This window comes from Mixophyes fleayi, chromosome 2 (assembly GCF_038048845.1).
Source record: "Mixophyes fleayi isolate aMixFle1 chromosome 2, aMixFle1.hap1, whole genome shotgun sequence".
Taxonomy (NCBI): Eukaryota; Metazoa; Chordata; class Amphibia; order Anura; family Limnodynastidae; genus Mixophyes; species Mixophyes fleayi.
This window is the reverse complement of record NC_134403.1, coordinates 42475611-42493818: the sequence shown is the minus strand read 5'-3', so window position 1 is coordinate 42493818 and position 18208 is coordinate 42475611. Positions and strand designations below refer to the sequence as shown.

Here is an 18208-nt window from a genome sequence, read left to right as displayed (position 1 = left end):
ATTGTTTACTAGGTGGAATCACAGTCTTATTATTTAATAGACAGACCTCGTACATGTTTATGCAGCATGTTATTTTGCAGTATGTTCAGTTTTAGCTCAGTAACACATCACACACTAGAACCTATTGGCTGTATATAAAACAATGCCGGGTTCCAATCAGGAAAACGGGGAGCTCTGAATTTGTAAACCTATTGACATGTCGTATTGAATGGAGTCATGGTTTACCTTTCACATGAATAGTGCTACACGGCTTGGCTTAAAGTGATATTAAACACAAACAATTTGGATGCACTAACTACATTTGACGCATATTTTGAGTACACCTGCCTAGCTTTTGTATTGTTAGCATACTAAATGTGACCACACCAACTGGTGTGATGGTTAAGTAGTTTAAGGCCAACTGGCCACAAATTGTAATGTGTATGATCCTAAAGACCACCAATCCCAATTATCATCTAATTATTATCTATCATGTGTCAATGTGACTGACCACGATATGGTGACCATTCTGATACGGCCTAGGTGTACAGAACATGGTTCACCTGGACCTTTATCTACCACTGTGGACTTTATAATCCTCTGATTGGCTACAGACTGCTCTAGTAGTCTGAGTGCCCATATGGCAGTCCTCTGATTGGCTATGGGTGGACTAGTCCTGTGAATGCTTTAATAGTCTAATTGGCAACTGTCTGCGAATGTTCCAATTGGCTACAGGTTGGTATAGTCATGTACACATGGGCACAGTCTAATAAAAGGGAATACAATAGGTGCTCACATTTCAGTGAAACATGCCTGAAAATAAGGAAACCCCTTATAATATGTAAACTCCATCTATCCAATCTACAGTACTGTGATAAATATGGAGGGCTGTGTAAAATCTAATATACAATCAGAGCCATTACCATAATTCAAACTTAAATACATTTAAAGCAAACAAGACAAGTAAATTGCTGTAATTAATGTACTGCATAGATTAGCCCCCAGCAAAATAACTTATAAATCTTTGTTTTTTTTCAGTAACTAGACATACTAGGGAGGGCAAGTCAATGCAGTTACCCACCTACCTTATATAAAGCAAATATTAATTAATGTATATTAATTTTAAAATACATTTGTTTTGTATATAGGAAATTTCAATATTGTAGTGAAAATAGCAATCTACACAAATATGTAGATTCTTTTATGCATATCAGACTTACTGACTGTAATCCTACCGACTGCGGAGGCTGATAAAGTACAAAAATACTCAGATGTACAGCAAAGGAAAGTCCAGTGGAAACATCTCAAGTTTTGTCTCTAATATTATAATAATTTCGTACTGAAAAGAATCTGTTGGAAGAGACATATTTCTAGTATTAACCTGAGGAATGAATGAAAGTACAGTTAGAATTAGTAACTTGATATTTTATCTCTTTAAAAGGAACGGCAGGTACAGATGAAGCAGCCCTTTGTGTAGCAATCTGCACATTCTGGTGATAGATGTACAAAGAGCGTAATACATAAAACCCACCCAGACGTGCACCAATGTGATGTCTGTAGATACAAATTAGACACACAAATACCTATCTGCAGCAGCAGAGTCAGCCAACTGCTTCATTAAAGTCTACACTGTCTGTTTCACAACATAATGTGTAATGTGTGCAACAAACATGTGATGGTAAATATGTATTAGTGATGACGTCGGCTTCCTCCGGGAGTTTGTTCAAGGCCACAGACTATGCTCAGTGACCGAAAGACCCAATTCATACAGTCTGGACAGGTGGTTGTTGGCTGTATTGGATTGTAGGCACCAGGAGATAGTCTGTATTAAAGGACCAGACAGATTGTCAGACGGCAGATCTCTAGGATGTGGAATCCAGTCCTATCTCATAGTTTGTATAACATCTGAACTCATTTGCTAGTGATCGTGTGTGCTTTGGGATGAATTTACACATCTTCAGGCCAAGTATCTGGGTCACCAAATCTTCCATCACAGCACCTGAAACAAACATGTTGAATATAACATCACAATCTTTCTGCACCAGTTTTACAGGATTCTCACAACACTACTCTGTGCTGCTGGGGACCCTGCTCCTTCCACCATCTATCTCTGAGTCTGTGGCTTCCAAGCTCATCTCCATTCCCCTCACAGAATCCCACAGTGTTGTTACGAGCCACAGCGGTATTCACAGCCGCCGCGGCTCGCTTCTGGTGCCCTCTGGCGTCCCGCGTCATTTCCGGAGTCTGCCCGCAACGGTCGGACGCCATCTGTAGTAGCGCCGCGTCCCGGCGGCTGGGGATTCTGGTATTTAAGGCAGTGAGGTCTGAAGCCTCACTGATGGTTATAGCTTCTCTGTTACAGTCTTGCTGACCTGCTCCTGCTTCCTAGTCCCTGTCCTGTGGATACTCCGTTTGATTCCCTATGTATGACCCCCTGCTTGGATTATTGGACTCTGCCTGTTTTGCTCGTGACCCTGACCTTTCTTGCCTGTACCTTGGACCTTGCTACCGTGCCTGTGACCCCTGACCTTGGCTTGTTTGTTGGATACGCTGTCTGCTGCCGGCCCACGACCCTTGCTTGAACTTCAATCTGCTTTCCTAGGTTCTCCCCAGCCGGTACACTTTTCACGACCCTCTGTTAGTCTGCAGCCAAGTCTGTCCCCACCACTAGGGGCAACAGTGAACACCAGACTTTCGGAGCAGACTCCAGGTTTTGCTGTACTGGTTGGAGGGGTTCCTAAAAAGTGTATAGGTCACTGCAGTCCGCACACTCATTTCCATAATAAATTGCGCTCCAATAAGCAGTCTCATGATCTGATTGGCTATAATTTATTTTATCCCTGCCCACTTCACAATAAGAACCCCGCAGATAAGCCAAAGATAAAGATTGGTAACTTCAAACCTGCTCATCACAACCTTAAAAAGTGTCTGCGTAGGTTTGTGGGATGGGATAATAATAGGTCTCTGTTTATAGATAATTCTTAATAATCGGTATATTATGCATATATGTATATATACTATGAAGGGGATAAAATGTTAAGCTGAATAGTAAGAATATAGTGATTCTGATCATGCACTGTACTGCATGGTGTTATACTGACAGTATCAGCATGGAAATAGCATTTTATCCATCAATCTACTAAGACCTCTTCCATCACCTCCTAAAACAGTAATGTCAGCAGTGCTTTTATGTGGTACAATACACAGCGACATTTATATCCCCATCATATTAGATTATCATCTCCTTAACACCCTCAGGAAGTGAAGCCGTCTGTGTATAATACAGAGTCAAATACAACAAGATATGTGGGTAATGTCATGGTTTTAAGACCACATTAAACAGTGTTGTGGACTGATAGTTTCTTCTGTTTCTTTGTACTCTTACTGTATAAGTTGTTACCAAGAGTACCTTTGTGTCTACATATAAGACCTACACTGACCTGGTATGGATATTTTCTTTATGAATACAGTGAACTGGCAATTAGAAGAAGCCCTTATGATTTAGGAGAATACACTAATCAGCGCTGTGAACCTACCTGTGCACAGGAGGATCTTCCCCTTAGACAAGTAGCGGACGGTCTCGGCTGTCTTACGGAGGCACTCTTCAGACAGGTATGGGGGGTCTGCTAATACTATATCACAGCTGTGTTGCTGGAGCCTCTCTGGTAGGTCTAACGGGTTATTGTAATCATAGAACACAAAATCGTCACCGTAGACCGAAAAGCGCCTGTCGTATTCCAGCAGACAGACGGATACGTCATCTCCGGCCAGACCTTTAATCTTCTGGTAGATGCTGGGAGCACTCACACAGGCTATCCTGACAAGACACACAAGAGGCAGCAGTCAGCAGCAGCCACAGGAGTGGTACTCTGATAATACCGAATACTCGGTAATGGTTCATTCTCAGCAATACTACTAATGGGTCTATTTATTAAAACTGTGTGGTGACAAAAGGTCTTGTAACACTGCACAGACAGGACAAAGTGGCCGTCTATGCAGATGACATGTCGAGCGCTGTCGGTGAATGAAGGAAGCGATATGCACACATGCCAGAGGCGAATCTAGAAAATAATTTTACTGGGGGCGATCTAGGGGAGGGGGAGGATGGGGGACGATTTAGTCCCTGCCACCTTTTTGACAGCTAAGGCTGCCTTTGACTGCACACTATGTGCAGGTCCGTTCGGCAGGGACAGGTAGGGAGAGTGTGCTGCCCGGCTGCTCTGATTGTTTTTAAAACACAATCAGAGCAGCCGGGCAGGACTCTATCCCTGCCTGTCTCTGCCGAATGGACATACACATAGTGTGCAGCCACCGGCAGCAAACCCCTGCTTGGGGGGGGGGGGGGATTGCCTCGATCGCCCCCCCCTGGATCAAAAACTGACACATGGGCATAGCATTTCTATGGGTTAGGGATCCAGTGCCGCCGGAGAGGCTTCAGCTGGACCCCATTGAGGATGACAGGTAACTCCATCCTGAGATAGCGTTACCTCACTGGGATAAGCAGAGCTTATGGCAGCTTAATAAATTGCAGAATTTCACAGACCCAATATAGACATATGGGGACTGCATTAAGAAACATTAAGAGGGAAATCAAACCCTTCACAAAATGTGCGATGGCCATTTAATAATTAGACCCCTAATGCTGAGAGTGAAAGATTAAAGGAAAAATAACTTTTATATTGGACACCCCAGCACAGATCAGACAGAAGGCTGGAGATGACAATCATGTGTGTCCTGTCCCTACTGAGGTTTCCTGCTATCTCAATTAATCTTGTATGACAAATTCAACTTTACCTTTGAGAGAAACGTGGTATCTAATATGTGGCAGTTGTCATAGCTACTAACTCAGTACCTGATCTTCAAGGGGCAACTAATACAAAGATAATAATATATAGAAAAGGGCACTTGGTGATATCTAGCCTGACCTGACCCTCTCACATCAGTCATGTATCTCTATAATGGCCGAGACTAGGAATAGTACAGAGAATTAGTGGCATTGTCCATATAATCTAGTCAAGTTCTCAGAACAGCACCCTCAGTCTTATCTCATTACAGAAGGCGAGGTGAAGGGGCGAGAGCCATACTTAAAGATATATACAATTTACATGACAAAATAGAGGGGGGGGGGATATAAATTATACAATTGGAGAGATGAAACGTTGATAGCACCACATATTTAATGACATTTAATATCACATTATAAAATATGCTTTGTATTATACGGCTTACCTTCCGTTTTTCCCAGAAGCCTCCAGTGCTTCCTTAGCTAAGCATAATGCAGTTTCATCACTGTACCAAAACTGACTTAATTGCTGATAAAACAAAAGACAAACATTAGAGTAGAGCGAGGGCTCCTCCTAGAGGTCTAGGTAGAACTCGCAGATTCACAAGGGTCAAAATCTAATAAATTATATTTTACCACCACATTTTTTTTTTTTACTTTATATTTTGTTGTCACTTTCTTGGCTTTAGCTATCCATTTAATAATGTGTTTTCTCCCATTGCCATTCATTCTGATGTGCATGGGACATTATTAGTGAAATATCAGAGATCACTAGACTGCAGATTTTCATCTTGGCAGATATTTAGCGTATATAGACTGGTCACATTCCTAAGACAGCCTATTGGCCCACAGCTATAAAACATGGCGCAAACTCAATGCAGCAGAGAACGGCCAAGTAGAGTTCACCATTACCACTGTAATTTAGGATATTTACTAGAGGATATACAGAGAAATAGCAAAATACGTTTTGCTCCATGTGTGGTCTATTCCACGTTGCCGTGTTACGATTGGAACCTGAATCACTCTGCTACAAGCATAAGGACCAGTGATCCCTATGATAATACACATGAGCTATTCATATGTACATATTCAAAACAGAGTAGGCGTTGTGTAGTCCAGTTTAGTGGTACATATATGTGATTACCCCAGTAATCTGCACACTCGATGCGTATTGTGTCTAAATCTCTCTGTTTAAACAGTATTTTGTGTATTACTATGAAGATGGCGAGTGCCTTTATTTTGGTCCAGCACATTTTGGTTTAAAACACCCATAGATAGATGGGTCAGCTATATATACACAATACTGTTTTTAATAAATCAATGTAGAATATAGCCAGGTTACTATCACATTGAAGTGTAAATGCTTCGCAAATTCAGGCAAGCAAATATATTGCTCCTAGCATCATTTCCTTGTCTTATTGCACCAGTGTCTTTGCAACAATTATAAATAGATTACAGCAAGGTGAGTGAAAAAATAAATGAAATGCTGGCGGGAGAAACCTGCAATATTAGAAAATGTCAATCTATAACAAGGCAGGTATAGATGACATTAATCTGCGCCCCTATCCGGAATCTCTTACCCAGTCTTCTTCAACAGCGCCGACTGAAAACTTGTCATAGCTAGGTCCGGATTTCAGAGAATCCTGCTGCTGCTGCTGTTCAGCGTAAAACTCCTGTAGTGCAGCCAAAGTGTGAGCGGAGAGCTGAGAAACATCGTCATCATCACTGCCATCCATCTCTCAGATACACACCTAGAGGATGAGAAACACCGTCATCATCACTGCCATCCATCTCTCAGATACACACCTAGAGGATGAGAAACACCATCATCATCACTGCCATCCATCTCTCAGATACACACCTAGAGGATGAGACACATCGTCATCATCACTGCCATCCATCTCTCAGATACACACCTAGAGGATGAGAAACACCATCATCCTCACTGCCATCCATCTCTCAGATACACACCTAGAGGATGAGAAACACCGTCATCATCACTGCCATCCATCTCTAAGATACACACCTAGAGGATGAGACACATTGTCATCATCACTGTCATCCATCTCTCAGATACACACCTAGAGGATGAGAAACACCGTCATCATCACTGCCATCCATCTCTCAGATACACACCTAGAGGATGAGACACATTGTCATCATCACTGCCATCCATCTCTCAGATACACACCTAGAGAATGAGACACATTGTCATCATCACTGCCATCCATCTCTCAGATACACACCTAGAGGATGAGAAACACCATCATCATCACTGCCATCCATCTCTCAGATACACACCTAGAGGATGAGAAACACCATCATCATCACTGCCATCCATCTCTCAGATACACACCTAGAGGATGAGACACATCATCATCATCACTGCCATCCATCTCTCAGATACACACCTAGAGGATGAGACACATCATTATCATCACTGCCATCCATCTCTCAGATACACACCTAGAGGATGAGAAACACCATCATCATCACTGCCATCCATCTCTCAGATACACACCTAGAGGATGAGACACATTGTCATCATCACTGCCATCCATCTCTCACATACACACCTAGAGGATGAGAAACACCATCATCATCACTGCCATCCATCTCTCAGATACACACCTAGAGGATGAGAAACACCGTCATCATCACTGCCATCCATCTCTCAGATACACACCTAGAGGATGAGACACATTGTCATCATCACTGCCATCCATCTCTCAGATACACACCTAGAGGATGAGAAACATTGTCATCATCACTGTCATCCATCTCTCATATACACACCTAGAGGATGAGACACATTGTCATCATCACTGTCATCCATCTCTCAGATACACACCTAGAGGATGAGACACATTGTCATCATCACTGTCATCCATCTCTCAGATACACACCTAGAGGATGAGACACATTGTCATCATCACTGTCATCCATCTCTCATATACACACCTAGAGGATGAGACACATTGTCATCATCACTGTCATCCATCTCTCAGAGATACACACCTAGAGAAATAGCACTGATTATCTTATATTACAATGGCACCTGTCAAGTGGTGGGATATATTAGGCAGCAAGTGAACAGCCAGTTCTTGAAGTTGATGTGATGGAAGCAGGAAAAATGGGCAAGCGTAAGGATCTGAGCGACTTTGACAAGGACCAAATTGTGATGGCTAGAAAACTGGGTCGGAGCATTTTCAAAACGGAAGGATTTGTGGAGTCTTCCCGGTATGTAGTGGTTAGGACCTACAAAAAGTGGTCCAAGGAAGGACAACAGGTGAACCAGTGACAGAGTCATGGGCGCCCAAGGCTCATTGATGCTCGTGGGAAGCGAAGGCTAGCCAATCTGGTCCAATCCCACACAAGAGCTATTGTAGCAATGTATGGAAGGTGGCCTGGTCTGATGAATCACATTTTCTTTTACATCATGTGGATGGCCAGGTGCGTGTGCATCATTTACCTGGAGAAGAGATAGCACCAGGATGCAGCATGGTAAGAATGCAAGTCAGTGGAGGCAGTGTGAAGCTCTGGGCAATGTTCTGCTGCTAAACCTTGGCTCCTGACATTCATGTGGATGTTATTTTCACACGAACCACTTAACCAAACACTGTTGCAGACCATGGTAACGGTATTCCCTGATGGCAATGGCCTCTTTCAACAGGATAATGCACCCTGCAAAAATTGTTCCAAGAATTGTTTGAGGAACATGACAAAAAGTTCAAGGTGTTGACTTGGGCTCCAAATTACCCAGATTTCAATCTGATCAAGCATCTGTGGGATGGGCTGTAAAAACTAGTCTAAGCCATGGAGGCCCCACTTCGCAACTTACAGGACTTAAAGGATCTGCTGCTAACGTCTTGATGCCACAGGACACCTTCAGAGGTTTTGGGGAATCCATGCCTTAACGGGTCAGAGCTGTTTTGGCTGAACGGGCAGACCTAGAATTTTTTTGGGGGGGATGGGCAATTTGTACTACCTCCCCATTTTGCTAATAGCAGAAGTTGTCTTCCAACGGCAGCTCACTATATTCATGTTCCCATCGGTTGACAGGCAGATAGATAATGCTGCTCGGCCGCTCTGATTGTGTTAAAATACAATCAGAGCGTCCAAAGAGAATTCTCTGTCTGCCTGTCAGCCGACACGGGAACATGAACAGCGTCGGACTGGCCCACAGGACTACCGGTAAAATTACCGGTAGGCCTGGCTACCTTACGGCCACACACCCTTTTAGATGGGGGCGGAGCTTACCTGGAGGCCCGTTGTTCACACCAGGGTGCTCGCATTCCTCTCCGGCATCCCCGCTGCTGCGGATGACTGGCTGTCACTGACAGCCAGTCACCTTTCACATGCGATCGCAGCTGCGATCATGTGACCCGCCCACTCACCCTGTCAGCTGATGTTCCCGCGCCGCTGAAGGGAGAAGATCAGAAAGGCTGCATCAATCAACTTTTGGGTAAGTATACTTTAACCAGTTGTTTATATTGTTTGTGCTAAAAAATCATTTATGTATTACAGTTTTTTATCTTGATAACACTGGATTACAATGTCATTAGTATTGGTTTTGATATTAATTTAGCTTTGTTGATCATTACACACACCCAGTATTTGATACACATTACAGTCCAAATAGGTGCGTATGTTTGTATCCTTGTGTGTCCCACTTCCCCCCTGATTTGCGCCCATCCCATAAAACCCTGTAAATTTTCATTTTCTTGAGTACTGTCAGGATACTCTACCCCCTGGGAATAGTGGCAGCATCACCCTCTTCACCTTCTTTTTATTTTTACCAGAAAGTACTAAGGTAGCGCTCATCGTAAAAAGTATATGGGGTCCCCCATTACATCTGTTCTCAATATATATATATATATATATATATAAAATGTGTGTGAATTGAGAGGACTATTGCAGGCATAATATGAATCGGGGACACTTGCGTGGCGTAACATTGTGGGCACTACCGTGTGGCATAGCATTGTTTTGGGGGCACTACTATGTGGCATAGGGGGGCTGCCTATCTATACTAGATTATAGGGGGGCTGACTATACTAAACTCTAGTGAGGGGGGGCTGCACAGAGAACACTATAGGGAGGGGGTGATGGGACCTTTAATGCTGAGGTGGTTTGGGTCTATAATTGAATGTGGGTGCTGTTGATTTAATGGCAGGGATGGTTGGCATTTCTAAATGTACCCATTATTTTTTCCAAATAGGGCCCTCAACATTCCTGGATCCAGACAAGCCGCAACTAAAGAAACCAGCAGCCACAGGTGGTAAAAGTGACAACAACAGGTAGGACAGTCTGTCAAATGTTCTGGGTCTAGTGCAGGCTTGGCTAACTTGTGGTATTCCAGGTGTTGTGAAACTACAAGTCCCAGCATATCCTTACAACAATAAGCTGCTATATATTGGCAAAGCATGCTGGGGCTTGTAGTTTCACTACACTAAGGTGCTAGCTGTCTTTCGTGGACTGACCACTCCCCCTCTAGTGTCTGGTTCCGCCTCTATGATGGCTGACCACACCCCCTTTGGTGGGCCCCTAGTGTTGCATTCCCCGGTGGGCCCTTCATGCCCCAGTCCGACACTGAACATGAATATAGTGAGCTCTCGCTGGAGGCCCACTGCTGCTAGGGGGGGGGGGAGTGATTGCCACGATCTGCCATGTGGCATGAGGGGGACCTTCACAATATTAGGCAGGTGGTTTTAATGTTGTTGGTGATTGGTGTATATAGACACACTACTTTACCCTACTTCCTCTGATCACATAGCTCCCTTATCTGCCCATGTAACCAAAGTGTAGGAGAGTGGCAGCCATTTTCTTGTAGCGCACCGATACAAAATGATCATCATGCTGGAGAGTAGATATTTTTCCTGCTAAACAAATTACTACATCTAATTGTAACATTCTACATGCATGACAATCCAAGAGAACAGAAGTGCCTATCTCCCTCTTTATAAATATAATTACAATTTTATTTGTGTTAGGGTATATTATTTTATTTATATAGTTCTTTTTTTTTTTTTTTATTACAAAATGTAGACCATGAACGTTTTTATCCATTTTGCTGTTTGTTATGTAGTGTAATGTAAGTTAGCGGAGAATAAGATGATGATGTGTAGTACCACCAATTATTGACATAGACCCAGATAGGTTGACAGTTGTTAGAATCAATATTCAGCTCCAGCCATCACTTCATAATTCCCTCTTTGACCATTACATATTTTCTAATGTTTATTTAGTCATTTCCCTGTTAACCCAGTATTAATTGGTTAACACTAGCACATAATACTATTCAATATATGACCTGCAAACAATGTAAATATGATTTTAGAACCAAGGGAGTCATATAATTATATAGCTGTATCGAATATCTCATTAATAAACAATGTATAAAAAGGAGACTGCTACTATTTATATTATGCATGTATTAAGTAAGAGAAGACACCCAGATTGGTTTCTGTGACACCATACCCAGGCCACAGAATACATTCAATAAAAAAATAATCTTGAATGTTTCTGCATTAGTAAAAAGGAAGAAATCATTAAAAATGGTAAAACATACTACTACTATACTACAACGGCCTTATCTGTATGGAGTATGTATGTTCTCCCTGTGTTTGCGTGGGTTTCCTCCGGGTGCTCCAGTTTCCTCCCACACTCCAAAAAACATACTAGTAGGTTAACTGGCTGCTATCAAAAATTGACCCTAGTCTCTCCGTCTGTGTGTGTGTTAGGGAATTTAGACTGTAAGCTCCAATGGGGCAGTGAATGAGTTCTCTGTACAGCGCTGCAGAATCAGTGGCGCTGTGCAAATAGATGATGATGATGATGATGAATATACTATAATACAGCATGCACCACAGGTAAATACTGCTGTGCTCTAAAACCTTATCTACCTTGGCTTGAGAAAAGGTATATATATAAATCTAAATGTGTAGGGGAAAAAATTACAAGGTTGTTAGAAATAAGGATTGGCATACAAACATCAATAACTCAGCAGTGACAAAATAAATGTTTTGCCTCCTCTTATAAAGAGTAGAGAGGGTAAGACAGGCTTAAGCAACAAGTTGCACCCCCAGCTCTTGTAGTACTAGAAGTCCCAGCGTATAACACCATGACAACCTATGGCAGGTCAAAGGCCTCAGTTTGTTATTTCGTGCTTACATAGACACCTCTTGTGTTTGGGGAACGGACTGATCGAAAAATGGTGCAAATTAAAGGCTGTAAACACGGCAATGAGGACAGAGAACACACATGACCCATGCTACAGCCTCCATGCATGTTCTACGCAGCATGCTGATGACGTCACTAACACGCGCGGAAGATGATCGGTAACTCCAGCTACGTTACAATACAGAGCAATGGACCCGTTCACCATAGAGCAATCCAGCCTGTCCCCCAGCTCCTCACCTGACAGCCCGCTGCCCGGAGCCCAACGCTATGGAGATGTGTGGGAAAACTACATTTCCCGTCATGCTTTGCTGTAACACGCCACGCCCACTCACCACTTGTTGTTAGCAGTCACTGACTTGTTCTTGTTTCTCAGTTACATAGATTCTCAGACACTGGGGATCTATATATATGGGTCGTGTTCAGAGTGTATAATATGGGGTTAATATAAAAATAAATCCACGACAGTGTGTGGAAATAAAAACATATAGCTGCAGAATAGGGGAAGTGTTTTACACGGTAGAAGAGGCAGCTCTGACTATTACGGCTGGTGCTGCTGCCATTGTTTCCCAGGTTGTCCTGGATTATACAGGATAATGCTGTTTTCACCATGTATATCTCCAGCTTTCTGTATTCTTCAGGTCCCTGCTCTACAACCTGAGAGAGGGATGGAATGGTCTACCAGAATTAGTCCTACCCCCTACATACTGGTGTGAATGACAATGAAGACAATTCCTGCATATGAACAGCCCAGGTTAGGACCCTTATTCACTTGTTAAAAGTTCCTGCCTTTACTATTGGTTTGTAATGCATGAAAAAAAAACATGTAAATGAGTATGGGAATGGGACCCATTGGTTCTAGTTACTCCACACACACAGTAGCATTTTCTCTTGCAGTCAGAAGTGTTTCATTCTGACATAGGTTGAGTACAGTAAGGACAATTGTGTACAGATTCCAACTGGAAAGTATAAATGGATACGACTGAAAAAGTAGTTTTATTTGGTAAAGCAGATCAGGTTATTTGTGGGACAGTGAGTGATGGTAATGTCCTATGTGAATTGTGAAGTAGGCCTGGGCTCAAGAACATAGAACTAGGGAAGCGGCCTAGAGGTACAGAGGGTGATATAATAGTGGAAGGATAACACTTGAGGGTGAGGAAAGAGGGCCCTGCTCCTGAGAGCTTACATCCTAAAGTGGAGGCGAAGACACAATTAGGGTGGTACAGAGTTGGGGGAGTAGAGGTGGTAGCAGAGGGGATAGGAGGAGGGCTGATAGGCTTGAATAAAGAAGTCAGTTTTAAGGGCACGCTTGAAGCCTTGGATAGTAGAGGCTAACCTGATAGGGCGGGGAGATCGGTCCACAGCAGAGGAGCAGCCCAGGAAAAGTCTTAGAAATGGTGGAGTGGTGTGCAGAGCAGAAGGGGCAGCAAAGAGTATAAGTAGATGAGTTTGGAGATGTAAGAGAGGGACAGCTGAGATAGAGAGCGGCAGGAGAGAAAAATGAGGCGAGGAGCAGCATTGAGAATAGACTTGCGAGGGGCAAGGTGGGAGTTGGGAAGGCCAGAGAGAAGGAGGTTGCAGTAATCAAAGCCAGAGATTATAGTGGAGTGAATAAGAGTTTTGGTTGCTTCTATGGTGAGAATTACACAGTGGTGCAGAGTAGTTCTGTTATATCAAGGGCCAGGAAGATCTAATACCATCACAGTTCAGCTGGTGGACCCAGTGAGTCTAACTGCTCTTGCCATCTCTGTTCTTCCTTCAGTGGTCCTCACTGCCTACTTGGTGACAGCAGCTGCCGCTGTACATGGGGTACGCAAGTCCTGGCTTTGTTTCCGGCAGCGGGCATGATTCTAAAGTAAGTTACTCACAGCTGTCGAATCTAAATCAGATTGTTCACCTGTAAGTGTCAGTTTATCAGTTATGAGCTCATCAGCTGGAGAGAATTAAATACACTGCATGGTTTGCGTGTACAATTAGCTCTGCTTTATTAGTTACAAGTCCATATCTATATAGCAAAAATCACGTATTACAGAAAACTATGCCCCAAAAGGTTTTAACCACTCATGCTCCCTTCACACAGATGTTACTACATTCTCTCATTTTCACACAGGAATACTCCCCAGGGGGGAGTTGGCTTATCTCCTGCCTGCTATATTCAAGGTCATAAGCATGGTTGTTGCAAACAATGAATAACTCCTACAAACTATCTAATCTGTCTTTAAGCTATAAGAGAACAAAATGGCTATAAGGCAACAAGATGACGTCAGCTTAGCAAAATCACATTTCTCCTTCATCCACTCTGGGGGACAATGCTACCATGGAGTTGGCACTTAAATAGTTAACAACTAAGTTTGCTGCTGACTTCTCTCCTCTGCAATCCCACAGACCTCAGTTTTGTTTAAGTGCCCAAGGAGTTGGGCTGTGTTTAGTACTGCTTAGCAGTACTTGCTGCTTAGGTTTAGATTTTATTATTTTTATTAGATTATTGGTATGAGTATAGGTGAGGATGGATGTACAAAAACTCAAATGGCGCGGCTCTAGGAAAAAAGGTCTACAATGCTGCACAGAGTGACAGGGGATGTCCCACCCTTACATGCAACAATATAAACAGAAAACACTGGCGCAAAGTATGACCTGAATGAGGACAGAAGATAGGATAGAAATAGTGTGAAAGAAAATAGGAAAAAAAAAAGATAAAAATAGAAATGAATGAAAATAAATTTTATATTACAAAATAAAAGGCACAATAACCAGTGCACTGCTATTATCACATAAAATAACAAAATGACCAGACATAAGTCATAACATGATCATATAGGTTGACTGACTCAACATCTGCAACCGTTATGTAACATGTAGTCCTATATAATCGGAGTGCATGCGGTTAAAGGTCATCTGTGTAGTCGCGCATGCACTCCAATTATATAGGACTGCATGTTACATAACAGTTGCAGCTGTTGAGTCAGTCAACCTATATGATCATGTTATGACTTATGTCTGGTCATTTTGTTATTTTATGTGATAATAGCAGTGCACTGGTTATTGTGCCTTTTATTTTGTAATATAAAATTTATTTTCATTCATTTCTATTTTTATCTTTTTTTTTTTCCTATTTTCTTTCACACTATTTCTATCCTATCTTCTGTCCTCATTCAGGTCATACTTTGCGCCAGTGTTTTCTGTTTATATTGAGGATGGATGTATTTATAATTTTTTTCTTCACAGGTTGCGCTGTTTTCCTTTAAAAAAGAAGAAGAATATTTATAAAAGAAGGACCGCACAGCTCAGTGTGGTGTTTATTGATCAAGCGCAGTGACTGTCACGGCACTGTCCCGACGGGTCCGGCGCTGCCACAGGCAGAGAGTGCCGCACCCCGTCCGAGGACCGGACATACTGGGAGATACCAAGTCCCCCGCTTAGGCGGAGGGGGGGACTTGGATCTCATAGAGCCCTAGGAAGGATTCCGAATGGGCATTGATACAGGAGCACAACGCAGTGTGGCAGCCTGGGCTGATAGAGGCTTCCTAGGGACGTTTAAACCATCAGACAGCGGGGAGTGAGTGAGAGATTCTCTGGCTGTCAGTGGTATGGTCCGAGGCGGAAGATATTCGCACCTTGTCCTGTCATTGCAGTCGGACTTCAGAGGCACCTCAGAGAGTTCCACTGCTGCTGGCTTCTCCTCACAAGTCCTCCTTGTGTCAGCTAAGTACCCCATAGGGGATATATATTAAAAAAAAAAGAAAACACCAGTGCTGGAAGTGTAAAGGAGGACCCCCCCCCCCCCCTGCTGATTGGTTCACTCCAAAGGCGGGAAGATTCAGCTAGAGTTTACCTCAAAGGACTCCTGACTGAAATAATGGAGAATCCATCTGCTGCTGGATCCCCTTCATTGACAATTGCACTAAGTACCGCAGTGGGAAAAGTTGTTTATGATATAAGTCAGCAGAGTTTTATATATATATATATATATATATGTTTGTTTATGTATATATATGTGTTTACAAAAGGCATATAGGGTTATAACTAGACTCTATCTGCACTTAGGTGATTTTATACAATATCTTCCACTTTTACATTATTATTACCACAGATATTTATATTACTGTTTTGAGGCTATTAGCCAGATTCAGAACTAGTAATTATTTTACTGTATTTGTGAAAGTTGCCTAATCTGTATTTCTTAAAAAGAAAAAAAAAAAAGAAATATAATGTCCGATAAGAACAAGAATTATTGTGCAGAATTTTATAGCTGTTCACAATGTTCTGTCAGATTATCTGTGGGGTAAAGAGACCAGGGGGCCGTTAGTGCTCAGTGTGACACTGTCCTCAGCAGCTAAGTGCCCCACTGGGGAATAATACCACTTTCATACTGCCGCTCCGGCAATATCCCGGGTTGTTAACCCGGGATATTGCCGGAGCACAGGGCAGTATAGATAAGAAGATTCCCGGGTCAGGCGGGTTCATACTGCACCTGCCCGACCCGGGTTTTAGAAAAAAAAAAGTGTAAAAAAATGTTTTAATTAAAAAAAAATACATAACAAATGTTTACTTAACTTATTTTCAGCCAGCGGTGTCTCCGGTGCGTTGCCGGCTGTCAGGGGGACCTCTGGGTACTAAAATGACGTCATTTTAGTACCCAGAGGTCCCCCTGACAGCCGGCAACGCACCGGAGACACCGCTGGCTGAAAATAAGTTAAGTAAACATTTGTTATGTATTTTTTATTAATTAAAATCATTTTTTTTTACTTTGAAATTTTTTTTTTTTACAGTATGAATGGTGAGACCCGGGAATTACACGGGTTGCACCATTCATACTGCAGGCGAGCGGGGTCCAACCCGGGAATTACCCCTCGCAAAATCCCGGGTCTAAGTCCCGGGATTTTAGACCCGGGATTATTGTGGTTGGACTATTCATACTGCACCAAGACCCGGGTTTTTCAGCGTGCCTCTGCAAAAACCCGGGTTTTTGGTGCAGTATGAATGGGGTATAACTAGTTACTGAGGCTCCTTGTGGTAATAGAGAGAAAACTGTAATATATATCTACCTACAGTTTAGAGTTTTATTATAGAAGGATCTAAAGTTAATGCAGACAGTATTTTACATCAGTGTTCAGTCAATGATTATGAGACATAATTTTATTATTCAAAGATTGATTTCCATACTGTTTTGAGGCATTAGTCAGGGTCAAAACAAACATGGTTATACTATCTATTATCTCTGTGGTCTGATTGTTTATGGCCTGTCTGTTTTTTTTAAAATAAAAACATATAAAAACTGAGGAGGAACATGTCATTTTCCTATAGGACTGCTCCCCCTTCACAAATTGGTCTGTTCCTTTAAGCCAATTCACAGAACTGGACAGTAGACAGTTGAAGAAACTCATGAGCAGCAGTATATACTGTGTGTGACTGACAGGCTGCTCTCTATCAGCAGTATATACTGTGTGTGACTGACAGGCTGCTCTCTATCAGCAGTATACACTGTGTGTGACTGACAGGCTGCTCTCTATCAGCAGTATACACTGTGTGTGACTGCCAGGCTGCTCTCTATCAGCAGTATATACTGTGTGTAACTGACAGGCTGCTCTCTATCTGTGGGTACTACGGGTATCATTGCTACTGATCAGCACTATATACTGTGTGTGACTGACAGGCTCCTCTCTATCTGTGGGTACTACGGGTATCATTGCTACTGATCAGCACTATATACTGTGTGTGACTGACAGGCTCCTCTCTATCAGCAGTAGACTGTGTCTGTCTGACAGGTTGCTTTCTATCTGCGGGTACTCTGCCCTAGACATGGTTCTGGAGGGATGAGTACCTTACATCAGTTTTGCCTTACACATATCTGTTCAAATAGATTTCTGTAGAATATTTACTAATTCCTTCACATAGTTATCAACTTATTGGTGAGATTCTTCTTTTGTGAGGATTAATCTGTTATATATACATATATATATTGACACAGGATTGTGTTGGGTACTATGAATAGCCATGCAACCACAGGTAAAGGTACTTTACTGCCGGTGAATGCCCCTAAATCACGAACTACGTGTTTTGGGTCTTTTTGGAAATCCTTTCTTGTGAACACAGACTATTATGTTCAGCCCGCCAATAGAGGTAGTCTCCTTGCAATTCGAGGACAGTTGCAAACGGGTAGAGATGCTTACTCTAGAAGATGTTCGAATCCCAAGATCTTAAAATAAATTAAAAAAAATTATTAATAAAAAATTTAAAATGAAATACTAATCCGCATGATGGGACCTT

The 18208-nt window shown here is 42.5% G+C and overlaps 2 protein-coding genes across 3 annotated transcripts in view; both read right to left on the bottom strand.

The window, feature by feature from the left end:
- The window catches only part of LATS2 (large tumor suppressor kinase 2), a 276737-nt gene that overhangs the window by 76276 nt on the left and 182253 nt on the right, over positions 1-18208 (bottom strand). The gene's annotated exons all lie outside the window — the stretch shown is intronic.
- EEF1AKMT1 (EEF1A lysine methyltransferase 1) lies at positions 1384-12236 on the bottom strand. Of its 2 annotated transcripts, XM_075198858.1 has the most exons (5): positions 12182-12236; positions 6343-6513; positions 5209-5291; positions 3516-3796; positions 1384-1978 (listed from the first exon to the last, which is right to left on the bottom strand). In XM_075198858.1, exons 2-5 carry the CDS (start codon positions 6496-6498, stop codon positions 1842-1844), a joined length of 657 nt encoding a protein of 218 aa, XP_075054959.1. In that variant the 5' UTR covers positions 6499-6513; positions 12182-12236; the 3' UTR covers positions 1384-1841. The 2 variants fall into 2 exon arrangements, with proteins under 2 accessions (XP_075054959.1, XP_075054961.1); XM_075198860.1 differs by lacking the exon at positions 12182-12236 and having other exon boundaries at positions 6343-6678.